At 41.4% G+C, this 17,087-nt stretch overlaps 1 protein-coding gene across 4 annotated transcripts in view; it reads right to left on the reverse strand.

Moving 5' to 3' along the window:
• Positions 1 to 17,087, reverse strand: part of DCLK1 (doublecortin like kinase 1) — a 208,010-nt gene that overhangs the window by 26,702 nt on the left and 164,221 nt on the right. For all 4 annotated transcript variants that reach the window (XM_081860335.1, XM_081860334.1, XM_081860336.1 and 1 more), the window contains 3 exons: positions 12,658 to 12,715; positions 11,380 to 11,499; positions 4,389 to 4,535 (listed from right to left, as the gene is read on the reverse strand). In XM_081860335.1, coding sequence (XP_081716461.1) covers positions 4,389 to 4,535; positions 11,380 to 11,499; positions 12,658 to 12,715 — 325 coding nt within the window. The remainder of the gene's footprint in view (positions 1 to 4,388; positions 4,536 to 11,379; positions 11,500 to 12,657; positions 12,716 to 17,087) is intronic.

Here is a 17,087-nt window from a genome sequence, read left to right on the forward strand (position 1 = left end):
CAGTGTTTCTATTGTGGGGCAGGGCAGGGGAAGTTATTTTGCAAAGTGTTCAGGAACTTAAAACATTAAGTTTGTTGAATGTCTATTAAAAGAACCAATTTATCATTTCACCAGGATTTTTTTAACTAAAAAAAATATCCAGGGATGCATTTTAATATATATATATATATATATATATATATATATATATATATATATATATATATATATAAACTTCTCCCTGGAGCTTTTTACAAGTAAGGGTTTAGTTTCTTTTTAAAAACCCAACCCTTCAGTTCATTTCTGAAAACAAGTCAACAAGCAGTGGGCACGGGGACATGCTCCCTCTGCCCTGGTAAGTAAGATTAAAGACAAAAATAAGGCTTCAATGTAAAGCGGTAATATTTTAATTGTCTGCCCTGCAAAGAGCAAAGAATGTAGATGATCATGTAAAGCTCATCTTACTAAGAAAGTAAGCTCTTTACAAGTTCTATTTTCCTTTAAGCCCTGAAGGGCAATTAAAGAGATGTGGATTAGTGCAAATTACCCACTATGTAGTGCTTTCACTGTTTTAACTAAGCAATAAAACTGTGTAATTGTACAACACTAATTGAATCCAGCCACACATAATTGTGCGCTACCATATGTATCCCATTACTCTAAAGACTGTCCATATTTCCTAAGCTGCTCTTGTGATCACTGCAGATGGCAACAGTCAGAGAAGTTGTTCTCCTGGGCTTATTATATGGCTATAAAGCTATCCCATGATTTGACAAAATAATCATGTTAAATAGGAGCAATTATGAAAAAATGCTCCAATTAAAATGGAAAAGGCATGCCTTCCAGATGAAGGGAATGTGGAGGTGAAGTATTACAGCCTTTTCATATGACTAAGGCTTTTAGCTTGGCTTGCTAAAATGGTAAAAGAGCCAGTTGATTAATAGCACATGTATTGGAACGGGATATGAATACCATGCATGGTAAAATCAGCAAAAGAGGTGTGGCCATAATTTAGTAACCCTTTTACACCCACAAGTGTCAACCTCTGCCTTCATCCAAATCAAAATCATCCATATTATGTGCGAGCAAGATGTTCAGGCATTATGTTGTTATGAGTTTGGGGTATTAAGATGGGTGCCAGACCCTTCTAACCCCTGGGTCCACCAAGTGTTAGAATAGGCTAAATGGGATGCATGTGGCATGTGGGTTAAACCACAGAGCCTAGGACTTGCCGATCAGAAGGCCCGGCAGTTCGAATCCCTGCGACAGGGTGAGCTCCCGTTGCTCGGTCCCTGCTCCTGCCAACCTAGCAGTTCGAAAGCACCTCAAGGTGCAAGTAGATAAATAGGTACCACCCTAGTGGGAAGGTAAACAGCATTTCCGTGTGCTGCTCTGGTTCGCCAGAAGCGGCTTAGTCATGCTGGCCACATGACCCGGAAGCTGTACGCCGGCTCCCTTGGCCAATAAAGCGAGATGAGCGCTGCAACCCCAGAGTCGGCCATGACTGGACCTAATGGTCAGGGGTCCCTTTACCTTTAAAGGCCAGGCTAGCCTCCTGGTGAGGTGATAACCTAGGTAATTTGCCATTAAGAAGGATTAAGGGGCTCAGTCCAAGATGTTAAATGGGTGATGCCACCTCCCCAAGCAGAAAAGGCAGAGTTTAAAGTAGAGATTTGGGGAGTGATGTGACCTAGATGTAAAGCAACAAGCTGGAGAGTGTGAGGGCAACGTTTGAGAAGCAATACCATCTTGGGGGGTTTATTCTGTGAATTGCAATAGGACTGAACTGGTGCAGATTAGCTCAGATTAAGCTATTTTCCCCAAAACCCAGTCATGTGCCAAGGACAGAATGTGCAGCCAACAATTTTGCCCATGTTTGGTACCTACCCCAATTCAGTGAAATGGGAGGGGACACACCACCAGGCCAAGATCAAGGTGTTACTATTAATATAGTACACATTTTTTGTAGGAAGTAAAGGCTTGGGATGAGATTTCATGGACATATGCGTGAACTAGTCCTATATCTAGATATAGATATCTAAATGTGTGATCCTAAGAGAACTTCTATGGAAGTTAAGTCTTAAATCAGTGTACCCAATTTCTATGCAATGTACTTAGGACTAGTGTGTGGCCACGGATATTATTTTAGCTAGTATCCATATTGCATCTGGATAGCACAATTCAGTTAGTGCAAAAAAGCATACTGGCATTTGGTATGCAATACTAAGAACAATATGCCCCAGGCATCACATATTGAAGCTGCAAAGGCAATCTTGCCAGTGATAGCTGCTTAGAAATAATCACATCTCAACAAACTCCCATGTGCTTTTGTGCAGTTTAAACTGAAGGAAGCAACATACACAGACATGTCCTTTGAGTGCAATTGTCTTAGTAGGAAAATGTATTGACTAGTAATCAGTGCAGGACTATTGTGAGTGCTCTGGACTGCAAAATACACGATAACATGGTTATAAAAAAAATACCCAGCATAATTGCTCATGGTAGGTCAGTCAATGCTATTTTAAGAGGGAAAACAACCAAGAGGGTGAGGGAGGACTTCGGTCTACTGCTGTCAAACTTGAGAAAAGTTTGAATACAAAAGCATTGTAAGCATTTCCCCATGAGACCATCTCTGGCGTTCTCAGAAACAAGAGTCTAATGAATCTTGACATGTGATTGCACTAGCTTACATACACAGCAGTGCACCAATACTAACATTCAGACTTCGATATGGCAAAGAATACACTGCATTGTTGAAAAGTGGTGTGTGTGTGAGAGAAATATTAGTTCCACAGTGCAACTGAGCCTAACGGCAATTATTCACAAGGAACAGGCCAGCAGGGCGAGTGGATGGTTGGGTTCTATTTGTTGTTAACGTTGGATCCAATACTATTATGCTGGGCCCTACACAATCAGGACAGATCTGTGTATAAAGATCTGCCACCCACACATTTGATTTGGCCCTCAGCCTCTCTCCTAAACAGTAACACACTTTCCTATCAGCCCAGGTAAACAAGAAAGGCAGCAGCAGCGAAATTATACAAAAGATAATTGTCACACTGTGGCACTGTGGGTTAAACCACAGAGCCTAGGACTTGCCGATCAGAAGGTCGGCAGTTCGAATGAGCTCCTGTTGCTCGGTCCCTGCTCCTGCCAACCTAGCAGGTCGAAAGCACTTCAAAGTGCAAGTAGATAAATAGGTACCGCTCCGGCGGGAAGGTAAACGGTGCTTCCATGCACTGCTCTGGTTTGCCAGAAGCAGCTTAGTCATGCTGGCCACATGACCCGGAAGCTGTACGCCGGCTCCCTCGGTCAATAAAGCGAGATGAGCGCCGCAACCCCAGAGTCGGTCACGACTGGACCTAATGGTCAGGGGTCCCTTTACCTTTACCTTACTTTTAATGTGCTGTGAACTCCTATTCCTATCCCAGAGCTACAGTTCTCAGAGTGGTTTAGCAATCAATCCCTCTTTGTGGTGAACTTTGGCAACTGAAACTCTGTGAGGGGAACAGGAACCTCCAAACATCACACAGAACCCTAGAGCAGATTGGAGTGGGTGGGTGCAAGGGGCTTCAAAGGGAAGGGTGAAACAGCAAACCCTGGCAATTCTCCCTTTCTCCTGCAGAAGACTCTGCTGGATCAAAGATCAGCAGACTGGGACACAACTAGTTACAACTCACAGATTCTATAGATGCAGCAATACTTTTCTCAGTCTCCTCACCAAAGGGTTCTAGTTTTCAGGAAGGTCCTACCATAGCTATTGGTATGAGGGTAGAGGAGAGACAAAGCTGGTAGAAGCAAGATGAAGTTGGTTTGCAGCCTAGTATACCTGGGTTCAGAGCATAGCTGATGCTTAGGGAATAAGAAATGTGCTTGTTTGTGTGGGTTCTGAGGTACAATGGACCAACTGGAGACAGTACCAAGGCTACCAAAGCAGTAGATGAGTTGCAAATGATTAAACAGCATGAACCATAGCACCCACAGCACAAAAGGTAGACAGGACACTGTGGCTTTTCATGTAATTCAAAGTCAGGGGGGGACCTCTTTTGGAGTCATAGAGAGAACAGCACTGGAGCATCATAACATTTCAAAGGTTTGTCTTTAGAATAATATTAACAATGTTTGTTGGACTACTTGACAGATTCAGAAGCTCAATTCTCCAATGGCATGATCCTGGCAATATTGCATATAGCCCAATCCCTGTATCTCTAAAATAGAAATAAACTATTTGGGTTCCACAAGTAAAGCATGAATCTTCTGTAGACAGTGCAATAATTGCTAGACTTGAAATGCTTCTTAGGGTGAGCATTTTTATCTAGAGATATGTATTTCATTGAAGCTGTGAGGCAGGCTACCAACATCAGCCATGTGAACAGAAATCTCTAGAACGTACCGGAGGTTGAACTTACCAGCAGATTCTCAGGTTTGATATCCCTGTGGACGATGTTCAAGCTATGAAGATATTTAATGGCACTGGCCAGATTGTACAGCATCCCACTAGCGTCCCGTTCTGTATATTTGTTTGTGGAAGTAATGGCATCAAAAAGGTCTCCGCCCTGGAATAAAGTAATTGTCATGTTTGAACACCATTCAAGAGAGGACTGAGATTCCAGAAACATACTATAATGAAAAGCATAATCATATTCTTTGAGAACAGAACAGAGGACCCATATAAAAAGAGAGGTCTAATATCTGTGGTGGAAATTTTGTCTATCAGTCTGCACATGATGGAAGAATTCAGTCTGATTGTAGCAGTAGATCATTGTCAGGATCCTGGGACTCAGCTTCCTCCTCCCCTTTGGCCATAGATAAGCAGGACAAAGCAAAAAGAGTCCCTTACCATTTAAAGAGTCTTTAATGATCACAGCAAAAGAACAACGCATCCATTCTTGGAAGGCAGGTGTTCCCAATTAAGGATTCCACCCACTTTCCCCCTAGTCACTTCCATCTTGCAACCTGATCTCGCAACCACCCTGCTTTTTGTGTAGCCACCTTATCTGCTCTATTTGACCTTGGACACTATCCAGCGAGAGAGAGAATCTGTTAGCTCTCTCTTTTCCAGTTATTCTTCACTTTGCTGTTCACCCCCCCAGTTCTTCCCAACTTTTGTCTTCAGAGCTATGCCCCTCTACAAACCACTGTTCCAAATCTATACTGCTCCACTGCTCCTGGGCAGCTTCAGGTCAGGAGCAGGGAGAGGGGAAAGGGGAGGGTCCCACCATTCCTCATCAGAGCTGTATTCCTCAGCCTGGTCTCTGACAATCATGTGCTTCAGCTGCTCCTGCACCTGACCACTTCAGGACTCCAGGTGGGGGAGACCATTGGACTAAGTGCTCTACTGCACACAGAAAACTAGATGCCAGGGAGACACACCCCTAGTTCACCCTCCTTGATAATCAGGATTCCCCCTTTATTTAGTTCGTTCACAAAATTTTAATTATTATTTTTTTAAAAACAGTGGTTTTCTGAACCTTTTCCATCTCTGCAATATTTTTCTTGAGATGTGGTGCCCAGAACTTGCACTGTATTCCAAATGTGGTTGCACTATAGATTTTGTAGAAGGGCATTATGATATCTGCATTTTTATTTTCAGCTCCTTTCCTAATGATCCCTAATGTGGATCTTTCCGCAACTTTTTCACAGCTGACACACACTGAGCTGACATCTTCACTACAACCCCAAAGCCTCATCCCTGCTCAATCACTGACAGTCCATACCACTTGAACATATATCATACCTTGCAAGTGCCCCAGAAAAACCAAGACATCCCGTTTTTATTGCAAGAGGGCATAAGCCATTTGGGGCACCGTGATCTTGCAATTTTTTCAGGGCCACAATCTCATGTGGTGCCCCAAAATGCACCAAGCCCAAAAAAGCAGCTTTCCAGGTAGAAATCATGGTGCAAAATCGCATGAAATCAGGATGCCCAAAATGGCCACCATCCTCTTGTGAGAAAAAAGAAAACAGGAAGATGGCATCCTAGCTTTTGCCTTTGGAGGGTATGACAAAAATGTGAAATAAAGAGTTTTCACCCTAACATGCATCACTTTACACTTACACTGAATTGCATTTGGCATTTTACTACTAATTCACTCACTTTGCAGAGGTCCTTTTAGAGCTTTTTGCAATCCCTTTTTGTTTTAATGACCCTGAACAATTTAGTATCAACAGCAAACCTGCCCACCTCACTGCTCCCCCCTAACTCTAGATTGTTTCTGAATGTAAGAAAAGCTTCACTGGATCAGGCTTTGAGTCCACCTATTCCCATGTCCTGCTTTTAACCTTCCTATTCCCATTACATATCTATATTTGTTTTATAGTGATTTAACTGCTGTGCTCTACCCAGAGAACCCTGGGAATTGTAGTTCCGTGAGGCTGTTGAGAATACTCCAGCAGAGGTCATTAGCAGCCTCACAGCACTACATTTCCTAGAACTCCCTCAAGAGAGAGAATACTATGAAACAAACTTGTAGTGGGGAAGAGAGAGGCCCCCTTATTGAGCACGAAAAGGCTTCATTTCATGACAGGCATATAATAAGTAAATTAGACCCTTGTCATACGGGCTGTACAAATTTAGAATGCATGTTTTGTTCCTTCGAGGCACTTCTCATATGTATACATTAATATCCTGGTTTAATCCATGGTGTGCATCACAGTCTAAGTACCTCCCCCCCCCCCATTGGCCTTCTCCTTTCTCTCCCTACCCCCCAAACAACAAAATCCTGCCTCTGCCTTGGAAAACACCCTAATCTGCTGTTTGTATGCAGAGGAAGGTCTGGATAGCTGCCTGCAGTTAATCAAGATAGGTGCTCATAGCACTTCCATCGGTTCTCTTCCTATTTGCAGAGCTGTGGGGATGGCTTTCTGCCAAAGTAATAAATAAAGGGACTGAGTTGTGTCAGCTTACACAAGGAAAATACATTTTCACTTCTGCACTTGAAGAAAGATTAAAACAAAGGAATAGTAATAGTAGTTCAGGGAGCTATGGTGTTAAACTCTTTCCTAAAACAAGAATGTTGAGTTGTTTTAAAATAAGTCTTATTTAATGTTGGAAATCTAGACCAAAACCCAATTTTTAATCAACACTTGCAATCTTAAATTACCAGTGCTTTAATGGTTTCATTCCATCTTATTTATGAGATCCTATCAAATAAGATACATCTTGTGGGTGTTTCACAATGAAGGGATATCACATACAAATGACTTCACCAAAACTCCCCAAAACTGCTTTAAAAAACCCACCAACAACCTCATGAAAACATTTTTTTTTTACAGATTATTTCTTCGTTTGAAGAAAATTTTGTGAAAAATGACAAACATTTATTTTATAATAAAACTACCATCATTTGATTATTAGCTGTCAGGAAGTACCACAGGGAAGTGGAACAGCACACACTTTGTATCCAAATGGTCACATGTTCAAACACCAATAAAAAAATACCTATCTCTCTAAGGCCTTGTTTAGAGCGTCACTGCTATTTGCAGCAGAAAATACTGGGCAAGTTGGCTCAAGAGCAAACTTTATGTTCACTGATGGTGGGAAATTTAAACCCCTCACCACTTTCTATTCTGGCCTCAGATAACCCAAACTCAGTGGCAAGTTAGTAAGGAAAGAGAGACTGTCATGGAACCAAATGATCATACTTTCTCTTTGGTTTTCCTCTGATGTCCATTACAACATACAGTTGACTCACAACTTTCATGCATTTAACTTTATGCGCTTGGCCAGAAAAGGGGGAAGGTGTCTGGGGAAAACTGTGGCAAGAATTGGAAGAATTTGAGGACACCCCTGCTTGTATGGTTGTAAGCAGAATTTAAGATTTGTACAGTGCACCTGAAGGAGGTCCCCATTTCAATTCTGCACACATTGTGCAGTCCAGGTGTAAGTATATGATAGATGTCCTTATGGTTCCTAAGGAATAATGTTGGTTGGGGCAAATGGTTAACACTATGGATAACCTTTGGGGCATGAGGAGTCGCCATGGTGATTTGTCCCCTGCCAAAAGCAGCTTGCTCTCAAACAGTCCTTCAAATTACATCTGAAGCTGGAGAGCAAAAGTCCATCCACTCAGGAGAACTTCATGCTCCAAGAGAATGACTCATAGGATGGGCTTCGCCCCTCACTAGCAACAGTAATTTCCCCAAGAGTAACTCTTCAAAGAGGAGGGAGGATTTGCGGGGGCGGGGGGGAGGGGAAAACATTTATTTTGAACACATGCAAAATATCTCAGGTTTTGCAAGTACTTGAATGAAATGCAAATATGTAATGTTTAAACTGAATGGGCGACCATCCCCCTTTTGGATAAAGACCTTAAATAATTAGCTTTACAGTCAACTTTCTTGGACAGCACAGAATTCCACCTTTTCCTTCATGTAAGGGATCATGCCAATTTCTGCTTTACTAACTGACATAACAGATCGCCTGCTGCAGTCAAGGCACTGTAGAAGATGGGCCCAGGATGCTTAATGTTTTATCACCCAACCCCCCCCCCCCCCGCATTTTCCTGGAATCAAGACAGACTAACAGAAGCATCTGAATGTATTTTTAAAAGAAAAAAAGAAGGAAAATTCAACCCTTATCACCTATGAACATAAGGCACTGAAATCCCGAAGTACGGTAACCAATTATTTATTTACTAGCTAGCAACATAAATGCTGTAACATTCCTTTTCTCATGTGAAATTGAAATTAGATCCTTGAACAGCAGGAGGAAACCCTATAATAAATCATGCTTGTTAAAATAGCTAAACCAGTGCTGGGCTTGAATAATAATTTGGTCTCACTATGTGCAATGGCAGCTCGCCAGCGACCACGTCCTTTCTCCTTTCCACAAGCGCTGCTTGCAACATGCTTTTATTTGTATTTATGAAGTGCTTTCCTCACACTCAAGGCCTTTTACGCAGCAGTGAGTGACGTGCCTGCCATGAAATGAAAACGTGTCTGCAGCAGCAGCCACCACTTATATCAAACTTGTGGCTGCCAATTAATGCAAAATGGTAGTAGCCAGAAACTGGCGCTCCACCACATCAAGCCTTTTCCTCCCAAATATCTTTCCCATCTGTGAACTTGATTTAAACTTGGGTCTTCAAAAGCCAATCCACAGCAGATGGTTACACAATTGTAAAGGGCATGCTGTGCAAGGGATAAGGCCAGCCGTTGTTGAATCAACAGCTCACATCTTCCCAAATGCGCTTGCTTCAGTACTTAGAGAATAAATCACAGCAAGGTTTGTTCAACTGTCAAACTTAATGAATAAGAGAAGGTGTCACACCTTATTTAGAATGAACTTGTCACACACAGTTTGCGACAGCTCTCACAATATCTTATTGTAGCAAAGATCCTATTGCATGGAGAAATTTCAGTTTCGTTTGCAGCTATGAAAACCTGCTACACCTAACCCCACACAAATTATTCAGTTATGAATCCAGCTTTTTCTATAGCAGGTATGTGGGAGAACTTTGCAGGCAAAACCCCTGGCATTTACAGCCTTGGGTAGCAAGTTCGGGAAAGATCCCTGCATAATTCAGGGTCATCCAATGAAGATCAAGAGTGGGAATGTGAGAATACAAAGGAACCACATCTTCAGAAGGTGCACGGTTAAACTATGGAATTCATTATCCCAAGGTTCTTGTAACCAACTTAGACTGCTTTAAAAGGGGATTAACCTTATGCTCCCTAGATTTGTCTATTGTTGGCTACTGATCACGATGGCTGTATACTACCTCCAGGATCAGAGGATCCATGACTCTAAATACCAGTCACTGGGGAGCAACAATGGGAAGGGGTTAATGCACTCATGTCCTGCTTGTGGACTTCCCATAAGCATCTGCTGGGTCACTGTGAAAACAGGATTCTGGATCAGAAACATTGTAAAATTAATATCTGTTAGAAGGATGTTGGAATAATATTATATGATTTTAGCAGGAATGATATAAAGGATTTGGGAATAACTGACTGTTAATTGGTGAAAGGAGGAAAAGTAAAGTTACATTATACATTAAGACAATTTACAGGACAAAAATTTTAAAAGAGGGAAAGGATTTGCTGAAATGGATAATTGACCTAGAACACAAAAAAGGGAGGTGGGAGGAGGTCAAGGAAATAAGCTAATGAAAGATTAGTAATGAGGAGATTTGATGCATTTTTCTTTGTGTTTTTGTCTTTGTTTAACGGGTTTTATTTCTCTGTTTTTTTCTTTTTTTATATTGTGATGTGTTGTTTTGCTTTTGTTTAATGTGGCATTTTTATTTTTTCTTTCTGTAATTTTTGAAACTTTAATAAATATTATTTTTAAAAAAAGAAAACAGGATTCTGGATCAGATAGATCTTTAGTATCTCTCCAGAATAGCATAACTCTTATGAGACACTTTGCTTCCAGTTGACAATCCTGGGCTTGATGGACCAGAGATCTCTTGAGAACAGCCCCAAATCAGACCTAAGATCTAACTAGCTCAGCAACTTGTTTCTCGCCGTATTTATTTATTTGACTCATAGATTCATCCCATCATGATCACCAAAGCTCAGTAACAAGGCTGGTTGACACACCTCCAAAGGGAAGGAGCTGCACAAATGGGATGCCACCACAGAGGAAGCCATGTGTCAAGTTACCACACAAAGGGCTGCATCCAGAGGGCCTCCTCTGCAGATCACAAATTTCAGGAGTTGAGCAGATGTCTCTATGAAACCCATAATCAGAGCATGAAGGCCACAGACTTCTCCTGTCAATGCTGCCCTGCAACTAATATTGATTAGCTTACTGCTTTTGAACATGCAGGTTCTCCATTTTCATCATGATGGATAGCCACTTGCCTTACTCTCCATAAATGGTCTAACCCCCTTTTAAAGCCAGGGGAAAGAAGTTCCATATGATTTTCCCATGCATGTCCATAAGAAGTGGGTTAGCTCTCTGTTCTTCCACCCCACCTCATCCAGATCAATCAATAATATGGAAGCAGGGATTCACTCACTGATCCCTATCAGAATCTGATCCCCATGCTTGGATATCCCTATCTATCTGTGGCATATGTCCTGCAAGTAAGGCTAACTCACAAATCCACCAGAAGTAACAAAGTTGGAAACCTGGTTTATCATGTTTATACAGTGAAAACTATGTATATATTTCAAAAACCTTAGAACAGAATAGCAAAAAAGACAAAAACCAAAACACTACGTTGCTGTCCAGAGAGCACCTCTAGTTCATTCCTCCATTCTGCCTACCTGTCTCTACAGGGCTAAACTCTTCTATAGATTCTTCCCTTTAACAGCTGCTGTGTTCAGGGGGTAAATAAAGGCATAGACCCTTCCTGTGCATCAGCAGCTATCCAGCCCTTTAATTTGAAGCCTAGTGAATGGTTGGTAATCTGTGAAATAGCAGGTGATCTTTCTCTCCTATATACATACCTTTACAAGCTCCATGACAAGGTACAACTCAGTGGGCATATCCATTTCCTCAATCAGAAGAACAATATTGGGATGCTTGACCCTTCTTAAAATGGCCACTTCATTCTGGATCATATGCTCCTGCCACAAAACAAAAGAAAACCACATGTAGAAAGACAACGGAAGAAATCCATCCATCTGCTTCAGTTCCCCACATTGTGTTTCATGCAGAACGTGTGGGATAAATATCAGCCTTATAAAACCAGAATGCTTAGCTCAACTTAATGCATGAAGGGGTTAAGACCATAGAGTAAGCAGTCCTCCCAGACTTAGTTAGGTCACACTCCCTCACATAGAAAGGGTTACAAAAAGCCTTTGTTCACTTCCCCCCTACTCACCATGAAACCAACCACAAAGGAAATCTGGGCTGATTGCTCCAAGTCATCTTGTGTTTCTATACAAATAATTTAGAAACATTTACCAATTTTGAAACTAAGTTTTTCTGTCTGTGTGTTCTTGCTGTGTCTTGTCCCTTGGCACACCCCTTAATCTGTTCTGGGGGTCCCTTGGACAGGACAGGACAACCATCGGCAGGATCAGAAGAGGGGGAAAGTTTCACTGACCAAGTGGAAATCCTTACAATGACAGGACATTAGTTGGATGCCACCCACAACAAATATAAAAGAAAACACATTTTTTATTATTTTTATATAGATTATTGTTGTTGTTATTTGCACTGTGTGTGTTCATTTGTCGGGGAGCTTATTTGGTTGTAAGCATTGACAATTTCAATTTTAAAAGAGGCAAAAATGAATAAATACATGAAAGTAAAACACAAAACCATAATATATAGATAAAATAGATACAGAAGGCAAGTGCCAATAAGACTACCAATATGGCACCAGGAAAGATTCTCTGTTCCATAATTGGATGCCACAACGGAAAAAGCCCTCTCCCTGGCAGGTTACCCACCTCACTTCATTCAGTGGGGACACCTGGAGCAGGGCTACTAAAAAGAGGGATACAGTGGTACTTCGGGTTACATACACTTCAGGTTACAGACTCCGCTAACCCAGAAATAGTACCTCAGGTTAAGAACTTTGCTTCAGGATGAGAACAGAAATCGTGCTCTGGCGGCGTGGCAGCAGCAGGAGGCCCCATTAGCTAAAGTGGTGCTTCAGGTTAAGAACAGTTTCAGGTTAAGAACGAATTAAGTACTTAACCTGAGGTACCACTGTACTAAAGTTAGAGTAGGTGAACATGGAAGAAAGAGAAACAATGGGGAGCTTCTGTACTTACTTTTCCTCTACATTTACTTTTTTTGATGATTTTCAGAGCGTATTCTCTACCAGTTGACCTAGAGAGAGACAGAAAGAGAAAGCAACAGAGAATAGGAAGATGAAATAATGGTTTCTGTTTTCAGTTCAAACTGCCTTCAACAAGTAAAGTACCAACTACTGCTCCTTTTTGTTTCCACTGAAAGCAGTGGAGAAAGAATACAGGAAGAAAGGGTTAAGCTCCATCTCCCAGAGGCTGCTCTCCTCCACCAGATCTCTTGCATCACATCTAACTTGGCCCTAAGGCTCTGCTGCAATAGTATTGGCTCTATTTTATGGCGGTGGTTATGTGTGTGCTCATTTCTGTGATACTATGTTTATGTGGAAAACACTTTTCCTCTCTCCAGATAAAATAAAAGAAAGGAAAGGAAATTATGAAGGACCTAAAATGCACGAGGTGCTGACTGGAAGGACAGATCCTGAAGCTGAGGCTCCAATACTTTGGCCACCTCATGAGAAGAGAAGACTCCCTGGAAAAGACCCTGATGTTGGGAAAGATGGAAGGCACAAGGAGAAGGGGACGACAGAGGACGAGATGGTTGGACAGTGTTCTCGAAGCTACCAGCATGAGTAAACTGCAGGAGGCAGTGGAAGACAGGAGTGCCTGGCGTGCTCTGGTCCATGGGTTCACGAAGAGTCGGACATGACTAAACGACTAAACAACAACAAAAATGCATGAGACAAATATGCATATGTAGCAGTGAGCAAAGAAGGAATCACCACTGGGAGGCAAGCAGAGAAATGAAATGTGGTGGTGCATCTGCAGCCGCACAACCAGATGCCAATTCTATGATTCTTTGGCTCTCCCACATTGGTCTCTATAGCCACAGATATGCTGCAAGCTTCCAACAGTTTTGCTTCACCCCCAAATGCACACTCCTCCACTGTCTCCCGAGACAGATGGATGCCAAGTATCCTTTATGAAAGCAAGGTATTCCCATATGTGGGAAACCAAGTATCCCCCCTAATGTAGAGTTTACATTCTCATGTTTTGTTTTGCTGCAAAAGGGCAGATGAAGAGGACAGATTATTAATATTAGAAGAGACAGATTATAGAGACAGCATGTAAAGAATGATGAACGATGTAGTCACATTATTTTGAAGTAACAGCCATATGGTGCTTTTTAGTTTTAACAAAAAATGGTTTTATACAGCACAAATACAGAAGCTCATATAGGGTGCTTACACTATTCACCATTCCTTGAGGCCTGCCTTTCCAGAGTACCACCTGCAGTTGAGGGTTGACTGATGGTGACATGAGATGAGCTATTTCAGTGGCTTCACCAGCACTGCAGCCCAGTTAACACCACACGAGAAGCCCAAAGTTGGCCTAACAGGCTGCCAGAAAGCAATTCCCAGTCTCTGATTTCTAATTTGTTCCTCCTAAATCCTGCTGTTGCTACTCAGAAGCGAAGCTAAAGTTTGGCTTAGCGTGTCTTCCAAACTAGGACTTGTGGTTCAGCTCCCTCTCTGTCTCCATGGGACATATGTGGTGCTCTCTCTCCCTGTTTGCCTTTTGCTGGTTGGTGAAGACATAATGGGCGCCAGGGAAATTCTCCTCCTTCTCCACTCCCTGCCTGCCTGCTGTGGCCTCCCCAAATCTGCTCCTGAGGGTTGTGGGAACCTCTAGAACAGATTTAGGAGGCATGCAGGGAGAAGATGGGGGGAGGACAAGTTCTTGCACTAGCGAGCCTATTTATTTGGACACTGTCCTTTTAATCCAGCAGGTTTCCCCCCCCCCACACCTCAGTACCCAATGTTTTATTTATTATCAGTTGACTTTCAATGAATATATTGTTTCATACAATACTGAGATTTTTAAACTGCTTTAAGGCACTAGAAGGGCAAGGCCAAAATTTTCACATAAACAAACAACAAAAACAAACAAACAAACAAACAAACAAACAATTAAGCTTGCAAAGCAACCCAAAAAGGGAAATATGACGAGCGAATGTTATAAAGCTACCATTTGATTGCTGTTAGAAGCCACCTTTAGGTTTGACAAGGTGAAGCAGAACGGTTTCATTGAATAAGAAACATACAGTATTCTGCCATCTAACAGGAGTGAAATGAAAACTTCAAAGTTGAAAACCTCAAAGATGAAATTGTGGATTTAAAGCGAAGGCTTGGCAACAAGCGAACAGATGTACTTTGCCCTATTCAGGTTGTTCAAAAACTGAAGCTGTTAGAAAATAGCTCATGTGTGTGTAATTAGCCATTCTTCTGTTTTCCCCACTAGAGGGCTTCTTAGCAGAGCTAGGAGAAATAAAGAAGCATTAATAAGCCATCTTTATATGCACGAACTTATTCTGAAGAGTTTCACATAAATATATGATAAAGGCTTTATTGCTTCAAGAAACATTTAAGGCCTATGAACCAAACACTGTGGTTGCCCCCCGTTCACAAAAAAAGCAACTTATTGAGCTTGGCTGAGCGTAACTTAACTACATGCTGGAAAGATTAGCTCTTATTATGAAGGGAATTTATATGTGATCAATCCAACAAGCTTGCGACAGCTTGACTGCTTTTAGGTTTGACTCACCTTTTACAACAGAACAGGAAAATAATAATAAACTGAGAGTTATAAAGTTTTAGCTTAACATGTTTTATCACCAACAGTGATGGAAAACCTAGGAAATGCTAGGAACACCCCACAGAATCAGGTATTCAATAAATAAAGCACAACTTGTCTACCATTTACAGTGAAAAATACAAGAAAGACTACAGTAGTATCAAGGTGCCAAAAACAGAAAAAGTTCCCTGAATAAGTTAGCTTCCCTTTTCCTTTTTTTTAAAAAAAAAGACTTTCTAGGTATAAGAAATAAGAAGCAAGCAGTATTACATGCTCACTAAGCAAGAATATAGTTAAATATGTTCATAAATATATTATGCTATCTGAATTTATGTACTGCCAGTTCTGCTATGATTCCATTCCCTCTTACGTCCCTCACCACAGATATTTGACTCTAGGCCTTATCATATTTATTACTAAACTGACCTAAGAGATTCCAAGCATGGTTGCTTTTTACCAAAGCACAAAACACACAATTTCGCATTTCAGATCAGGTGCATGACAAAAAAACAAAGAGACTTTTCTCCAGATCAGGCATAGGCATTTGTTTAATCTGAAAGAAAATAATTTGAAAGAAAAAAATAAATACAAAAGAGCCCTGATCGTATTTAAATCAGATTTAACGATTTCAAATAAAATTTCTCTTTTTTTCATTTGGAATTATCTTGCTTGAACATAAAGTTTTGCATTGCAATCTGTAGTCTCCATTGACTTGCATAAGAGGAAAGGAATGCTGTCCCCTTAAAAAATGGCTGGTGGCAAGACAAAACCCACCTTATGTTAAAGACCTTTGCTGGGGCTTTCTCCACACTAGATGCTTTTATAATTTTAAAATCAAATTAACTAAATCCAGATTAACAAAATACAAATGAAGGTTTTACAAAAGAAATAAATTAAGAATCTTTTTAAAATCTCCCCCCAAAAGAGATTTTTCCAGTGTACACCCTTTGTGTATATTTAACCTATTAATTACTGTGATTCTTCAACATCAACTTCGTTGGACTGGTCATGTTGTGCGGATGCCTGATTATCGTCTTTCAAAGCAACTACTCTATTCCAAACTTAAAAATGGAAAGGGTAATGCTGGTGGTCAACAAAAGAGGTTTAAAGACTCTCTCAAGGCAAATCTAAAAAAACAGTAGTATAAACACCAACAATTGGGAAACACTTTCCTGCGAGTGCTCCAGTTGGAGAACAGCCTTTACCAAAAGTGTTGTGGGCTTTGAAGACACTCAAACTCAGGACGCAAGGGAGAAACGTGCTAAGAGGAAGGCGCACCTGGCAAATCCACACCGTGATCAGCTCCTGCCCGGAAGCCAATGTCCCCACTGTGGAAGGATGTGTGGATCCAGAATTGGCCTCCACAGTCACTTATGGACTCATTGTTAAATCCATGTTTATGGAAGACAATCTTACTCGGCTAAGAGTGATCACCAAAGAAGAAAAAGAAGAAGCTGGGCTAGGACTATGCTCAAGATCAATCTCCTCCATGAAGCTTACTGGGTGACCTTGGGTCAGTCACTTGCTCTCAGTCTACCCTACAGGACCATTGTGAGGATAAAAATGGTTTATCATGCATGTTGCCTTGAGTTCCTCTTCTGCAGCTGCCTTAGTGATGCCTATGGGAGCTGTCCACGGTCCTGTTCCCATCCTTTCTGCTTCAACTGGGCACTGCCTGATTCCCCTATGAATTTCTGTGGGCCTCCCTCATAGGCAGTCGTGTACAATGAATGTGGAACTGGATACTGCTATCCTAGAAAGTGACCACCAGGCAGAGTCAACAGTGCTGGGCTAGATGTACAAAAAAATTTGACCAAGTA

Source organism: Podarcis erhardii (assembly GCF_964252035.2).
Source record: "Podarcis erhardii genome assembly, chromosome: 4".
Taxonomy (NCBI): Eukaryota; Metazoa; Chordata; class Lepidosauria; order Squamata; family Lacertidae; genus Podarcis; species Podarcis erhardii.